Below are 17,267 nucleotides of genomic sequence, written 5' to 3'. Positions count from 1 at the left end.
GGTTGGTGAGAAAATCCTGAAAAGGAAGAGATGTTTAAAATTTGAATGTCGGATTCTGCATTATTTGGTTGATAAAAATTTATAAAAAATAAAAATAAAAAATAAAAATCACACTTAGCCATATCCTAAATTAATCATATTATTATTAATTATTATTTTTGTCATAAAATCAAAAGTATGAATTCTCTCCATTGCATTATAAGAACTTATAGTTTTCTTATTAAAATAAAAAAAAATACAAATAAAATTTATAATTCATTATTATCAACAAGCTTTATATTAATAAAAAGTTGATTAGCATAAATATAAATCATAATTTGATTGTATATTAAGACTAAAATAGTTTAATTTAGGTGGTATGTGAATATATTCTATTTTTGTTATTTCTAAAAATAGAAATTTTTTTTATGCAAGAAAACTCTAAGAAAAAAATAAAAATTTATCATGTATTTTTTAAATTTTTTCTAAATTAAGAAAAGGAAGTGATTTTTTATTAAAATTTTAAAGTACAAAATGTACCTATTTTTTTAATAAAAAAATTTATATTCTATATAAGAATTTGTATTTTTAAAAATAAAAATTAGGAAATGTATCAAGGACTAAGTGTCACGGACAAGCTTCTCCTAACGTCACGTCCTCATGTGTTGCTTAGTAAAAATTAGGGTGTGCCATAATTGCATAAGGGCATGGATTGAAAAATTGGATTTTATGGATATTTGTATTTCGATTTTATGGATATATCGAGAATATCGGAGAAATATCGGTGGAACAAGAATTATTTAAAATTCATAGAAATGTTTGGAAAAACTTAAAAAAAAGATAAAATAAGTAAAAATACATGTTTTTAAGTTATCCTATAAGTGTAATTAATATAAATATGATCAAGAAGAAAAATATTATAGACAAAAATATATTTGAATTTTAAGAATAATAAATATGAATTTTGGAAATGTATAGAGTTAAAATTGAGTTAAGAAATATTTAATTTTACTGAATAAAAATAACTTATACATAAATATAATACATATGGCATTGCAATAATGCTTAATATAAAAATGAAGATCGATGTGATTCCATTATATTGTTAGATGAAGGGAGTCAATCTTGTTGAAGATAATAATAATTTTAAAAATTTTAAAATACTTTTATTAAAACATGTTTTATTATACTTTAAATGAAAAATTAAATTAATTTATATAAAATATTTTATTTGAGATTTAATTTTTAAAAATTTATTAAAAATATGTAATAATAAAATTTTATATTATAATTAATTAATTTAAATAATTAATATTATTAATAGTTTTGCTTATTAAATTAATTTTAATTTATAAAATGTCGTGAAAAAAAATCGAAATTTATAGTAATTTAATCAAAATAAAGGTTGATAATTAATAATTATTTATATAGAAAGAGGAAAATTGTTCTCCTCATTTGTTTCTTTTATTTATTTATTTTTTATTTTATTTTTATCTTTACTAAATCTAAAAATCAAAAGGGCCACTCACTTCTCCCACTCCGGCATCAAGAAGGCCTTTTCTGAAATTGCCCTCTAGACGAGAGAATCCCTGAAACGGCCCTATTTTCCTCTGCTACTCTCAATCCTCGCAGGTACTAATCTAATCATGTTTTTTTTTTGCAACCCCCGTTTGATTCCCAAGAAAATCCATCCCCATTCGATTTCCGGGAAAATTCATCCTCGTTTGATTTCCGAGAAAATCCGTGCAAAACCCCCAAGGAAAACCAAAAAAATTGCTTTTCTTTTGCTCCCTGTGTTTTCTGGATCTGTTCTAGGGGTCTCTTTGCTTTTGTGCCATTGGATTTAAATTTCACGAACCCTAAATCCACGATTTTTGAGCCAGGCTGAAATGATCGCATCTTATGTTTTTTTTTTAAAAAAAATAAAAAAAATTGGACAGATTTTGTATCCTGTGCGCGGGCTGGACTGGTAGGAAATATCAGGAAATTTCCCGAAAAGTCGGTAAAAATACCGATAAATACCGAAATATCGGCGATATTTTCGGCCATTTTTTGAAATCCTCCTGCTGCTGCTCCGCGCGTCGCTCCACTCGGTTCTAAACCGATATTTCGCCGATATGTCTCCGATTTTTCAATCCATGTGTGGCATAACCGCATAAGGCACGTAATTTTATTAATTTCAGAGTGAATGGCGTTTTTAGGCCTTTGCCTGCCTCCGAAATCTTTCTTCTTTCTCTGTAAAAACCCAAAATTTCGAACTATCATTGCTGTTTTAGACGAACCTCTGCCGGCCGTGATTAGTGGAAGGACTATCGACACCTGATACCCTAGGTGAATTTCGTTAATCGAATTGTGGGGCTTTCGACTTGGTATGGTTTAGATTTATATGAATTACAGAAAAGAAAGGAAAAGGGACAGGTTTTTGAGATGAGAAACCCATAGTCATGATTTGGGTAAGCGCTAAAATTCATATAAAACTCACTAGTCGCGACGAACAACTTGAAAATTTATGTCAAGAGAATCTCAAATTGGTTTTCTACTAATTTGCTTCCCCCTTCTTCACTATTATGGATTTCTAACGCCTACTTGGGGTCCGGCACAGCGTCAACCCGTATTAGAAATCAGTCCGTTTGCAGCGCAAGAAGCTCGAACTCTATTTGCACAAAAGCGTTCGATCATTTCTTCTCCAAACGCTGCATTTCGATCTCTGAGTTCCAGGTACTGCTCCAATCTCTGTTCCCAATTCATCCATTGACTTCTAGGTTAGATACAGTCGTTTGGATGGTGAGAAAATAATGAGAAAAAAATAAAATTTTCATCATCCAGAGCTCGAGGATATCATGAGTCTTAACTGTTCTTTTATTTTGGATTTTTAGGAATCAAAATGTGGTTTTTTCCCTTTCATTTTTTTTAGTGAACAAACATAGGCCTTAGGTTTCATTCCGTGTGCTTTATAACTCGAGAATGCTATTGCTGGAAGTTTTGAACTCTACGGTTTCTCTTTTGAATAGCCCTGAAACTATTGCAAGTTTGGTACAGCTCAGATTGAAATTTTTGTTTGATTGACTGTCTTTGTTATTTGGGAATGTTCTCTTGTATATAAATAGATTTAGTTGAGAAAATATGAGAAAAGAAATTTAAATTTTGAATTTTAAAATTTTCACAATTGAGGGTTCGGGAATATAGAAAAGTCTCTTAAAACTCACATTGGGGTACACAGAGAAGTGTCACTTAAAATTCACATGACTGACCTAAGGGGATTTTTTTTCTTGGGAACCAAACAGAGGGCAGGCTAGGGTTTCTCTTTGAACACCTTTAACTTGTCATACTATTGCCAAAAATTTTGAATTATTTGATTTCATTTTTGACCATGGCTAGGGAACATTATCATGTCTCTCTCTCTCTCTCTCTCTCACACACACACACACACACACACACACACACATATATATATATAAAGTTTATAAATTTTCATAATTTTTTTAAATAGATTTAGATTATGCCTAGTCCCTTTTAATGGCTATGAAAAAAAATTAAATAATGCTATTATTTTGAAAAGCTATAATTATTATTATTATTATTAAAATTATTAATTATAAATTAGATTATAAATCAATCTTTGATGATAATGAATTTGGTTATAAATGGAAAAATGAAATCATGGAACAATAACAATAGATCAAAAAGAACAGGACAATCAAAGAAGCCAAAAAAAAAAAAAACATGAGAATTTATGTGGTTCGATCTAGTTGGATCTACATCCATGGGAAAGGGGTAGAAATCAATATGATCATAAAGCAAGTATGTTGTGGCATTTGGTCTTCTCTTTGTTTGGTATGACATGGGTGATGCGCTCCACGGATAGAGATAACCTTCTAAGTTGACATGGCTCTTTGTGGGGAAGAAGTGGAAGAAAGCTTAGATGGGTGCCCGCTTATGTCCTTTTTGGATTCTTTGGAAGGAGAGAAATAGGAGGTCATATAAGGATGTTGGGCAGTTGGATCAAGCTATTAAATGTTATTTTATGACTAGTTTCTTGTAATGGGTTAAGTTGTACATAGACCATCAATCATTGTCTATGATAGACTTTATAAATTGGTTGTCCTTGAAGTAAGGAGAGGGAAGTTTTTTTTTGTTTTCTCTTTCCATCTTTTGGCACATATTATAGACATTGTGTGTCCTTTGTTGTTCTTTTTAAGGCACTATTAATTATTCTCTTTTATTGCCTATCAAAAAAGAAAATTACTATTGCCTATAAAAAAATTATAAATAAAAAAACAATATTATTCCTTCAAAGCTCTCAAATCCCATAAACTCTTTATCTTTTTTTTTTCACTTCCTAAAACAAATCCTCTTTGATTATAACCTTCTTAGTCTCTTTTGATCACTACCCTTTTAGTAGACTTAATGCCATAACATAATGTCATGTTGGACCAAAGCTCCTAAAACAATAACTGCCTTGGAAAGTCTACTGCAAGTTGCTTCTGTTCATAATAAATTCAATCCAACTTGAGTTACATTCTCAGCAACTTTCCACCTTAACTCAAGTGGTGTACTCGAGTTTCTCCCCCTTTCATACTTTCTTATGTATTGTCAATTTCAATCAAGTTTAAGCAAAGTGTAAACTTCTTTGTAGGAAGGATATTAGTCAGCATATATTCAGGGTTCTCTATAGGAATTTTTCTTCATACAAACATCTCCATTAGTGACAACATCATGAATAAAATGCATCTGGACATCTATATGTTTAGTTCGTTTGTGATATACTGGGTTTTTCACCAAGTGTAATGCACTTTGGTTGTCACAATAAACTGTAACAGACTCCTGGCCAATCCCTATTCATTTAACATTCCTTTCAACCATGGTCCCTTTTCACAGCCTCTGCTGCAGCAACATATCTTATTTCAGTGGTTGGGAGAGCAACAATTGATTGAAGGTTGGCTTTCCAGCTAATTCCTTGCCCTGAAGCAGTGAAAACAAAACAAGTCAATGACATTCTCTTATCCATTCCCAGGATTTTCTTGGCTGGACTAAGACCCTTCATGTCAATCTCTGACTGCAAAAGTAACTTGAGTTTGTTAATTTCCCCAATTTCCTTGCTGATCAAGAGCATATCATCGACATATGGCAGTAGGTAGACATGGCCCTTTTTAAACAATTTGAGAAAATACACACAGCTATCATAGCTGCTTTTACAGCCCTTTGCTTATCATGAAGCTATCGAATCTTTTATGCCGCTGTCTTAGCCCCTGCTTTGGACCACAGGGATTTCTTCAACAAAGGCATATAATTTTCAAGTCATTGAGTCACAGAACCCTCTGGTTATTCCTCAGGATCTCCTCCTCAAGGTTGCTGTGCAATAAGGCAGTCTTAACATCCATCTGTTCGAATTCCAAGTCATATTGTGCTACCATGACCAAAAGCAATCTAATTGAGGCGTGTTTAACAACTGGTGAGACAATTTCTTGATGATCAACCCCTTCCTTTTGTGTAAAGCCCTTAGCAACCAACCTTGCTTTATAGCAAGCAGATTCTACACCACAAATTCCAAATTTCCTTTTGAATATTCACTCGCATCCCACCATTTTCACCCTTTTTGACCTTTTGATTTATTCTGAAGTAGGATTGCAATTTGAGTTTGAGGAGGAGTTCGAATTATTATTGTAATTGTAGTTTGAGTATGATTAGGATTGCTTGTCCCTAGTCTAAATAGGAGTGGTTGGTGCCACTACCTATGAATAAGAGTTTGAGTAGGACTAAGATTGTGTGCTCCTAATCAAATAGGGAGTGGGTGGTGCCACGCGTATACAAGGAGGATTGGAGAGCCCCTTAGAGGGCATGAGGGGAGTAAGCCTGTACTCACCAAAAAAATTATGGGAGTCTTGTTGAATGGTGTCTTGTATTATTATTCAGGGAGGGAATAAAATACACATTGGGGTTGGAGCCCCGTAATCTTGTGTGGGGAGTGCAGGCTAGCTTAAGAGGGCTTCTAAGTGCTGCATGAATGTGAAAATTTTTGGGGAAAGTTTGTGCCTGTGACACCTATCATGATTGTTCTTGCCATTTCCATTCATTTTCTTTGATCTACCTTGGGCTGATAATCCTTCTCTAATATTTGCATCTTTGCTTTCTATTCTCAGGTCTATCTCTTTGGAATAAATAGCACTAATCAATCCCTCAAGAGATAGTTTGTCCTTGCTGTACTGTGGGTCATCTTTGAGTAGATCAAAAGGTTTTGGCAAGGAATTCAATAGATGACAACTTGATCTTCATCTTCGATTTTTACTTCAATATTCTCAAGATCAAGTATCAATTTTGTGAATTCAATGATGCTTTAATAAATTGATTTCCCTTCATCCATCTCAAGCCCAATTTTTCTTTTTGCTTCTAGTAAATTCTGTTGAGTAATGATTTAATCATCAACAATTGATCCTGTATCTGCCAAATTGCTGTAGCTGAAGATTACTTTGAGATTTTACTAAGCACTTTGATCATTAAGACTCCGAATAATTTTGTTCTTTGCTTTTTTGAGTATCTCTGCCTTCTCTCTGTCAGAATCTGAGGTTGGCAGTTTACTCATCTTGAAGTGTTTCGTCCAATCCAAAATTTTCCAACGGTGTCACAGTTTTCAGTTTCCATAAACCAAAACCATTCTTTCCATCGAACTTTTCAATTTCATACTTAGATGTAGCCATCTTAACTTGATTCTCAATTACAGAAAACCCCAAGATTCTCTAAGTATCAGTCTGATCTCTGGGATGCAACCTCTTGCTAAAGCTTTGATACCACTTTGATAAGCTAGATGACAAACTGATCTTTGATGACATTGAATTTGATTTTAAATAAAAAAAATTATCAAAGAGAACAAAAGAATCAAAGAAGGCAAAAAAAAAAGGTTGATGAATGAAGATGGTTGTTTCTGATAAAAGGAGAGAATTATGTGGTTTGATCCATTTTTTATTTTTGTTGATAGGCAAATAAAAGAGAATATATTATGTGGTTTGATCCAGTTGGCTCTACATCCATGGGAAAGGGGGAGGAATTAATACCATTATAAAGAATAGAAACAATATTACACCCTTAGAGCTCTCAAATCTTAGAAACTCTATTTTTTCACTTCCGAAAACAAATCGTATCTGATTACAATCCTTCTCACGATCTCTCTTGATTACAGAAGACCTAAATGCATCTTGCTCTCTCCTATTTTCTAAGTCCAGTACCCCTTTTAGTGGACCTAACCACATAACAGAATGTCATGCTGGACCAAGGCTCCTAAAACAATAACCGCACTGGAGTGTCTTTTGCAAGTTGTGTTTATCTATTGCAAAATTTTAACTTAAGTAATGTTTGATATTTTGAAAAGAACGTTTTTTTTTTCAATGATTGAACTTAAATTCTTCATTGTCTCTGTTGTCATTTGGTCTCGATTTCTCACAGCTAGGGTTTCTCTCCTCAGTAAGATCTCTCTATTCTTTTTTTTCCTTTTTTCTTTGGGTCCTCAAATGTTTTAATATTTGCTTTATTGATCTTCTTATTGTTGTTTGAATTTTGGTCTGTAAGTTTGAATGAGTATTGAGTTGACTCAGGTATTTGGTTCATTGGCCAGTCAAACTGAGGAAGTTGAAACGAAATGAATTGTGAAATTTTTAGTGACCTGCGGCTTTTAGTTGCTTAGCAATGAATGCTAATTGAGTTGTTTATTTTCGTTACTTTTTCCTGATTTTGATCTTCTTTTCATTTGCCTCTGATTGCTCAACCACCAAATGGAGCATTGGTGGAAAGAAGATAATTTTTGAGCACTCTTCATCTTTCCGGTTTCTGATCTTTGAAATTTGTGTCTTCTTTTGTTGTACTCTTTGATTTGTTGCGAGTATTTTGTTTCCTGGCCTGTTTGTGAAATCCAGTGTTGTTTGGTTAAGAGATTGATATTGTTGTGAAATGTTTTTGTAGTTTATCCTCTTTGCATTTTCCATTGATGGAGAAAAAATTTAGTGAGTGCTGTCTGCAGACTTGAGTTCCTTTTTTGAAGATTAATCCTGGAGTATGGAGCTCTTGGAGATTCAACCATGAGAACTCAAGTCACATGAAAGCACGAGGAATGGAAGAAAATAGTGATTTTGTTTGCCCTCTGACTCCTGGAAAGCATTTTCCTTCATCAGTTTTCTGAGAAAGAAACAGGGCCTTAATATGTTTTAGGTTTCTCATGTCATGTTTTATTTGCCTCATAACTTGTTTTTATTTTAAGATATGAGAATTTTTTTTTTTAAAAAAAAAAAAAAGAAGAAGGGAAAAGCTTTTCAGCACTTTAAACAGTGAGGTTTCTCCGTTTCTAGTTTTGATGTTGCAAGAATGCAGATTCAGGCCTTAGCCAAAACCTTTAGTTGTCTTACTTCTCTCATGGTAGTGTTCAAACATTGTTGGATTTTCTTCCTTTGCTGCTGTTTTGGTGGTTGTAGGTAGCTCTCATCAGCTTTGCATTTTTCTATTTTCTTCACATCTAAGTCTGTTTATTCCATTTCTAAGTTATTCTGTATACAGTATATTCCATTTCTAATTTCTTTGTACTACATGTATTGGAAACAAATTGAGATCCAGAATTAGGGTTAGGATTTTGATGATCAGCAATCAGCTCAATAGAATACCTGTGTTGCCATTTCCAGTGTTGAATAATTTCATTGATGTTGGACATCCTCTGTAAGACCCCCTTTTTCTTTATAAGTCATCTTGTTCTGTTAGTGTTATTTTTTGGTTTTTTTTTTTTGGCTTAATATGTATCTTTTTTCTGTTGTTCAATCCAGTTTTCTCTGTGTTGTCCTTTGCCCAAACTTGCTGCTATTTGGCTTCTCTTGGTTTTTACAGAAGTTTGCAATTCTATAGTATATAAGTTGTTGTTCACTATCGATTAGTGGCTTGAGATGGTTGATATATGGTTTAACATCAATACCCACTTAATGCAAAATTGATAAGTAACGTGGGTGTTGATATTGGACAATGAATGGTGATGTCTTACTAAATCATATGAATTAATCTGAGTGCTTGTTTGTTCTGTGACTGTTCACTGTTGTCATGCGAAGACAAATTTTTGGAAATGCATTCAGTTGTCAGCTATTGGATAGATTACTTTTAGGGTCAAGGCAGCTTCTGAGTCCTGATTACTCATTGTGAGAACAAATTCAAGAATTTCTTTTGAAAGTTTTGGCCTGATTTGTTACTGGGAAAGTCTATATTTTTGAAAAGATAATATATTTGACCTTGATTTCATTTATTTGATAAAATTTGTGCTGTGAATGTGAGTTTATGCATTGGATTTCATATTTACAATATCCAGTTATATATATATATATATATATATATATATATATATTTATTCATTTATTTATTTATGGAGGTTGAAACAAATTTGCACATGCGAAGATTTAAATTCACAGTACCAATCATACAAGTTAATGATCGAATGGAAACTACCTGTTGCTACACCAAATAGATTCTATTATCAACAAGTGATTGATTTTAGTGAGTGCTGATTGATTATGCGATCAAAATATAGATAGAGAAGGAATGGAAGAATAAATAAATAAATAAATAAATAAATGAACAATAGGTAAGTAAATTGTGTTTGAGCTTGCACATGGCTTAGACAGTCAGTGCTTGAGCTTTTGGTGTTCATTAGTCGTGCCTTTCAGAAGGCACCTGAGCTTGTATGTGTTCTATCTTGGATTCTGTTGATTCCATTGGATTGTGTGCTTAGTTTAGGTACATTAAAGGTTGAAATTGTTCTATGTGACCTTCAAGATTTCATTTCTAGTGAAAGGACATTTAGTTTGTTGTATGATGATGTAAATCCTTAACTGAGTTGGTATCTAGAGCAAAGCTCGAAAATTGTGCTCTAGGCATGCAATGTCTCTCCATGCTTGGTCGGGGAAGACAGCTGAAGAAAGGAAAATTTATACGTGCAGGCATTAGAATGAGGAAGGAACAGCTTGATGAAGGTTATGCTCTTGCTTCTCTTTGGAGCTACTTTAGCATTAACAGTAATTGATGTTATTACAATGTAAGATATATACTTTGTCTAAAATTTCTTAGAAGTTTAGTAAGTCTTGTCTAGCATCGTTCTTTGGTACATTTTTTACTTATATAAAAATTTGTTTGGAAGTTTGGCATAAACGGAGACTAGCTGTTACTTTTTGTCTAAGCTCCTTCCAAATCCATGCTAGGGCTTGCAATGCCACTAGAAGGTTTGTGTGATCTCTGCCAATGTCATGTCTTGTCCTAGAATATAGGCATATATTATCTGAGAAAAAAAAAAAAGAAAAAGACTTATATTTATCTTTGAGCTGTTACTTTTGTTCTTGAGGGCTTTGATTGAAAAAAAAAAAAAAAAATCATCCTTCAGAAGGTGTTCTAGAACAGACCTTTTTTGCTTAATTATTATTTTTTTGGTCTGACTTCTCTATGTGTGGAATTGGATGTGATGGCTTAGGATGACAAATTTTAGACCTAAATTTTCTTGAGAAGAGAAAAAATTGAACAAAAATAGAACATTTCTCAGTCATATTCAGTTTTTTCTTGATGGCAAGTTTGCTAATTGTCATGACCATGTTTCTCCTATAAATTGGAATGTTGATAGATATGTCCATTTATAATTTTCCATGTAAAATTTGGAAGTTCTTGGAGTACATGGAGCTGTATGCTTATACTTGATGTCTCTTACTATTCAGATCAAAGAGTTTTGGATTTTGCATATTCAGAGCTGAAGCAGTAATCTTCATAAGGTAGCAATTTATTTCATTTATCCTTCCAATGAGGGTAGTTTATTTTGTTTCCCCAGTTTTGCCATGTACTTGGATCTGAATTTTTTAATTATTTTTAAATAGAGTTCTGGGCCTCCAGCAGGAAGTTAGCTGTAGAGTTTGACAACTTAAGTTGCCAAAAGGTCAAGCTCAAAGAATTTCCTTGAATATCATATTTGAGGTACATTCTTTCTGACCAAATTATTTTTTTCAGTAGATTATAGAAAAGAAAAATCACATTACAAGACTAACTAATTTGAATCTCAGGTCCGTACTGATATGAGGTTATTGTGTTTGTGTTACTTTGTTATAGTTTTTCTAGGCATTATGAATCTTAAAATATTTGTGTACATCCAGTGCTCCTTAAGAAACGTACTTATATATGGATGGTATTGCATAATTGACATCGAATCTGTGATATATGAGTCATAGACAGCACAACCCCTCTTTCGTAAGAACTCCTTGCGTTGTGTTATATGGTGATGATATACAAGATGATTGATTTGCTAATTGACTGATTTAATTTTTAAATGACTTTCCTAAGCTTGATCCTATTAGTTGGGACATAAATAAGGGGAAAGATCATAACTAAGATACTCTAGACTTCTGTTTCATTAATTCAGATTGCATTCAGTATGTGCACAGGGTAACAAATTGATCAACCAATATATGATTAGTGGTATTGTATCCATATCTGCTCTTAGTCTATAGTTTAATTAGTTTGTTTATGTCTTACAATGATTTAGCATGTAACAAAATAATAAATTGGTTTAACTTGTTATACTGCATTAACAACTCCACTACATCCCCTATCCACCACCTGTTTTTGGTTCAGTTAATAAGTTAGGATCAAATTACACCTAGTTTAAAATGTTGCTGATTTTAAACAAATCTTCTGCTAAGCCAGTTGGTGATGCTGGGTTGAATATTCTTCCTATGCTTGTCATGCAGACCAACTAATTCTAAATCCTAAAATTTGTGCACTTGAAATACTTTGAATGGTGAATCTCATGGCATTTAATTGAGTCCTACTACAGTACAAGTGATTAAAATCCTACTCTGACTAGAAACACAATACACATTTTGAAGAACCCATAGGGCTAAAGGATAAAGGAAATTAGTGTGGTTGCAAATGTATGCATCTTGTCAAGGAACAATATGTGATTCATGGAGAAGCCTCGGTTAATTGTGCATAGATGTATGTTGGATTGTGTACAACTTCCCTTCTGTTGTTAGGCTGTCATTTCTCCCACCGACATGTTTACTTAACCATGAGGAAATGAAATGAGAAGGAAGGGAATCAAAATGAAAGGAAATGAAACCAAAATGAAAGGAAATGAAACCAAAATCAGAAAATTGATTGAAGTGTTAACAAAACTATTAAGAAATAGAATGAAAATGAAAATGATTGACTTTGAGCTATTTATTAATAGTAAGGAATTAGAATGAAATGTCTGCGTTTACCATAATGACCTCATACAAAAATTGCTTATTTTTTTATTGTTATTTTTTATAAATATTTCCAATTTAATGTTATATGAATATTACTTTGTTTTTACTTTTTGAAAATTTTAAGGTTATTTTTTAATAACTCCTTTCTCTTTATTTTATAATTTTAAAGACTTTAAAAATATTTAAATATATTAGATAATTTTTATGACATTGTAGATGACTTTGTGACTTTAAATATTTGATTGATCAAATATTTGTATTTAAATTTAATTATAATTATTTCTTTTCAAATATTTAAATATTTAAATGTCTAGTAAATGTGGACTCTGCTTCGTATTTTAAGGAATGAGAATGACATTCCTCACCTTTAGTTGAGGAAACTCATTCTCCCTTTTTGGAGAATGGGTTTCTTAGTATACTATGACCCTACTCTATATTTTGATTCTTGAAGCCAAGCAAACAAGTGTAATGAGTGGAATGGGAATCACTCCCATTGATTTTATTCCTTGAGCATGAAGGGCTGGTTTACTTCATGTCATGGGAATGAAATCAATGGGAGTAATTTTTATTCTTTTCATTTGTTTATGTGGCTTTAGGAATCAAAACTTACAATGAGATCCACAAAACATTAACAATCTCGTTCTTCAAAGTGGGAGAATGGAATTCCTTATGCAAACTTGAGAAATGCCATTTTGATTGTGCCAGGTGTGGTGTGAGGCCCATATTCATTATATAGTTAAATATTTAAATATGCATATTCAAAAATAAATAATTACAATTAGCTTTATAAATATTTGAACATTTGGATGTTTTTAGTCCTCTAATATATTTAAACATTTTAAAAATCATTAAAATTATCTAGTAATTTAATATATTTAAATATTTTTAAAGTCATTGGATAATTTTAATAAAGAGAAAGGAATTATTAAAAAAATAACCCTAAAATATTATTTTAAAAAATAAAAATAAAGTCATATTAACTTAATATTAGAATAGGAGTTATTTGAAAAAAGACATAATGGTAAAAGTAGATCTTTTTTTGTATAAGATCATTATACATTTCATTCTGATTTTTTATTGTTAGTAAACAACTCAAAATTAATCATTTCATTTTCATTCCGTTTCTTGATGGTTACATAAATACTTCAATCAAATTTTTAATTCTGATTCCATTTCCTTTCGTTCCGTTTCATTCTTATTCTGATTACTTTTTTTTTTTTTTTGTTCTGATTCTGTTTTTACCTTATCACTTAGTAAAACATGCCAGAAGTAAACACATCATAAGTTCAAATGATCATAAACAGGGCCCATCTGGTTCAATTGTTAAAGCAGCCCCTTTCCTGTGAGACGGTGAGCAAATGTGAATAATTGTTAATAGGTATCAATTCTTGGTAAATTTGTATATCTGCACTTCCTTTCGGAAGAACATAGGGGTGAGAAAATCCATGGTGCTGATTAGGACCTATCTGGAATGTACTAAGCGAAAAGAGAATTTGATTGGAGGCTGATCAATCAGTCTAACTATGAGTTAAATCTTTGTCTCTTGTGCTGATTTTGTTGTTAGGCTTCAGACCAATGTCATCTATTGGCTGGATTAACCATAAACTCCAGGCTTACCTGCATTTAGCCATCATGCACATATCAAACACATCAAGTTATTGTAACAAAATATGAATGCTGGAAAAAATCTAGTATGCTTGATAATTCCAACTAATTTAGTACGAGAAAACATTTGAGTTTGAATCTCACGAGACCATCTCATTAGCTAATCTTAGCTTAGCTAGCTAATCAAGCAAGAGAGGTGTATATTCAGTTTTATTTTTGTGAGATTTTTATTTTATTTATTTATTTTTTGCCATTATACATTACTACCAAAACCCAAACTTTCAGGTCTGATATATTTTTCTTTGGCATAAAATATTTGCTCTGAAGGGATGACAGTTTTGAAGAGGTACGTGCTAAGGCTGTTCATATCATTAAAATACATCACAGCAAATGTAGTAGACAGGAACAATGGGCGTATTGTTGCAACAGCATCGACAGTTGAACATGCAATTAAGGGCTCTCTAGAGTGTGGCCGATCTTGCAATGCCAAGGCTGCAGGAGTTGTTGGAGAGGTATTGGCCATGCGACTGAAGGTGGAGGGCCTTGAAGAGGGACAGGGAAGAGGAATCCATGTTGATGTAAACAAAGAGGTTGAGAAGAAAGGCTTCAAGAATCGCACCAAGATCTGGGCTGTTGTCAATGGCCTTAAGAACAATGGAATAAAACTCATTCTTGATGATGATGAAAATTCTTCTAGGCCAAGTTATCGCTAAATTATTTTCCCTTTTTCCTTTTTTAATCACTCTACATCCGTATGTAAAAGACAGGTTTGTTTGTTTATGAAAAGGAGGAAATATCAGAGTCGCCTTAATGATACATTGAAGGACCTTCCCTGGCAGGCCGTGTGCAAGCAGCATGCAGGTACACACGCATTCAACTAACAGCCCTCCTTGTCGGTGGTCTACTCTGCGCGTTTCACTGTACTGCCACCCATGGCCTGCCAATGAAGACTTGGGTTCCAGGGTCATCAACGGGAAAGTTCCCGGTTCCCTGGCAGGCAGCCTCCGACAGTGCTGGGCTCCTCACTGTCTCAAACTCATCGAATCACATGGTTTTTCAATCTCCAAATTCAAAGTTTTATTGGATGTCTATTTAATGTAGCTTTTGTATCTTTATGTGTTTTGGTACAAGCATTTAGGATTTTGATGATACAAACCAACTGGCCAAAAGTTAACAGTAGGCCCCATCTGAATTTCTCTTTTCTCTTTTTCCCCACTTTTCTCAGTTGATATAAATTTCACCAACTTTCTTTTCTGCCTTCTCTACGGTCCCTTTTGAAAGTTTGATGAACTGCCGTCTCCTGCTACCTCATTACTCTCTAACCACACATTTGATGATGCTTTTATCCCTAACTTCAAGCAAGATTGCATCCAGTTTCAACCTACTATCATCCATCCATATTTTACACTGAAAAAATATTTAAAATACCAATAATTGCAAGTGAGGTATTGGTTGAGAAAAGGTGGTTCAAACTTGTACAGGACCATGTTTGCTTTTGTTGAGATAGTGGTGCAATCAACCAAAATACCATCTGGGACTTTTCTTTGCCTTGCTTTGATAGAAAAGGCAAAAGCCATTGGCAATGAGCTTTTCAAGACTCTTTCATGCATGCCTTTGCTTTTCAAAGTCACTGCACTACTTCTGGTTCTGGGTACCACGACTCGCTATAAATAATTTAGATTCTCTAACCCTAATTATGATCCCCACAAAACTTCAATTCAGTCCTCTACCAAACGTGTCGCCCAAGTAACTCAAAAGAAAAGCAATTGGGTGTCTTTCATAATACTTGCAAAATACAAAAACATTGATTTGCTACCAAATTCTTGGTTTAGTTCATTTTGGACGATGATATAAGTAGATTAAAATATATGAATATAAATAAATAAAAAATAAAAAAATGGATGAAGTCTGAAGACTTACATGTGATTTTTTTGATATCCATCGGAAAAAAATATGACTTAACATGGATAAAATATGGTATATGAATTATGGATACTTGTTGCTAGTTAATTTGAGTTAGTTATTCCATATTTATTAATTTTAGGTGGTTGCTAATTAATTTGAAGTTGTGGGGTCTTTGGAAAAGAGAGGAATTGTCATATATATATATATATATATATATAGTTGAACACTTAGTGGCACTAGATTAGTAGGGGTAAATGGGTAGTTCATTAGATAAGGAAAGGGGAATAAAAAAATTGGATATGAAGTCATTTTCATAGTTGAAAATGATGATGTATTTTGAAAATTAGGTGATTTAATTGATGTTGATTTCAAGCATATCCAAGATGGCTGCTTGAATCCCTATCCTTATGTTGTCTTTCACAATACTATTTGACTTTGAAAATTTATCATTATTAAATTAAACATTATTTGATACAAAAATGTTCAAACCCTATTTGACAATTAAAATATAAAAAATAGATTTTTACTTTACTTTTTATGATGCTACCAATGTAAAAAAAAATTAAGTTATTTTTTTTTTATATTTTTAATTATTATTCAAAATACTTAAAAAAAACAAATAAAAACACCTAAAATTTATTTTAAAAATAATTTATTTATAGTTTTGAAATATGACCCAAATAATTATTTCTCAAATCATTGCAATAATTGGTACCCCCAACCAATATATCCAAATAAATGATGATTCAAATTGTAAATTGAATGATACCATATGTGACATAAAAATTATTTTTTCAAAATGAATCTAATTGAAGAAGCAATGGAATAAAAATAGGATTTCTTCTTGTAAGTTGGTAGGTGGGTAAGTGGCAACTCAAATCAATCCTTCACGAAGTCAAGTGAAGTTGAAGACGTGTGAGAGAGCCAGAAAGTCAAGTGGATAAGAAAGAAGCTTTGATTAAAATTCTCTCCCTTTTATATACCAAAAAAAATTCAAGGCCTTTGATAAAAACCCAGCAACAAAGACTTTGGAAAAAGACTCAAAAAGAAAGATGCATTGACATTTCCACATTCTCACATGGGCAATGAGCTCATGTAATCATGGCAGCCAAACCCTAAATAAAAGAAAGAAACACCCTTTTGTCCATACCACATGCAGATGGAATCTACTACCCTCCATAACATTACCCTTTTCTTCTATAAACTACTCCATTTATACTATACAAGTATTGAATGAGGTTGACCAGCTGCCTCGAGAGGTTTGAGCAGGTGGAATATTCTTCACTTTGTTGGCCATTTGCCCTTCTCTCCCTCAATTCTGTTTTTTCTTCTCGGTTCTTATCATCATCATCATCACCGACGCATGTCTCTTTCCCATTCACTATTTAAGGGGCAATCACTTTAGTCCAATCTCCCGTAAATTCTCCCTTTTTTTTTTTGTTGTCTTTTTTCCTGGGTTTTTCCTTTTAGCTTTTGGAATTTCCCTTTTCCCTCCATCTCGGAAGCTTCCTTTTCCTCTTCTCTCTGAAAACAGAG

At 32.7% G+C, this 17,267-nt stretch overlaps 1 protein-coding gene across 12 annotated transcripts; it reads left to right on the top strand.

Moving 5' to 3' along the window:
- Window positions 1-1,509: 1,509 nt before the first annotated feature.
- Window positions 1,510-15,078, top strand: LOC117916439. 12 transcript variants are annotated; one of them, XM_034832465.1, is made up of 5 exons: window positions 1,510-1,611; window positions 2,582-2,697; window positions 10,698-10,751; window positions 10,854-10,950; window positions 14,154-15,078. In XM_034832465.1, exon 5 carries the CDS (start codon window positions 14,156-14,158, stop codon window positions 14,537-14,539), a length of 384 nt encoding a protein of 127 aa, XP_034688356.1. In that variant the 5' UTR covers window positions 1,510-1,611; window positions 2,582-2,697; window positions 10,698-10,751; window positions 10,854-10,950; window positions 14,154-14,155; the 3' UTR covers window positions 14,540-15,078. The 12 variants fall into 12 exon arrangements, 11 of the variants coding, with proteins under 11 accessions (XP_034688356.1, XP_034688361.1, XP_034688355.1 ...); XM_034832470.1 differs by lacking the exon at window positions 1,510-1,611 and adding an exon at window positions 1,920-2,310; XM_034832464.1 differs by lacking the exon at window positions 1,510-1,611 and adding an exon at window positions 1,920-2,432.
- Window positions 15,079-17,267: the final 2,189 nt, after the last annotated feature.

The sequence above is a fragment of the Vitis riparia genome, chromosome 6 (genome assembly GCF_004353265.1).
Source record: "Vitis riparia cultivar Riparia Gloire de Montpellier isolate 1030 chromosome 6, EGFV_Vit.rip_1.0, whole genome shotgun sequence".
NCBI classification, from domain to species: Eukaryota; Viridiplantae; Streptophyta; class Magnoliopsida; order Vitales; family Vitaceae; genus Vitis; species Vitis riparia.
Note: the sequence above shows the minus strand (reverse complement) of the source record. Positions and strands in the feature narration are given on the sequence as shown.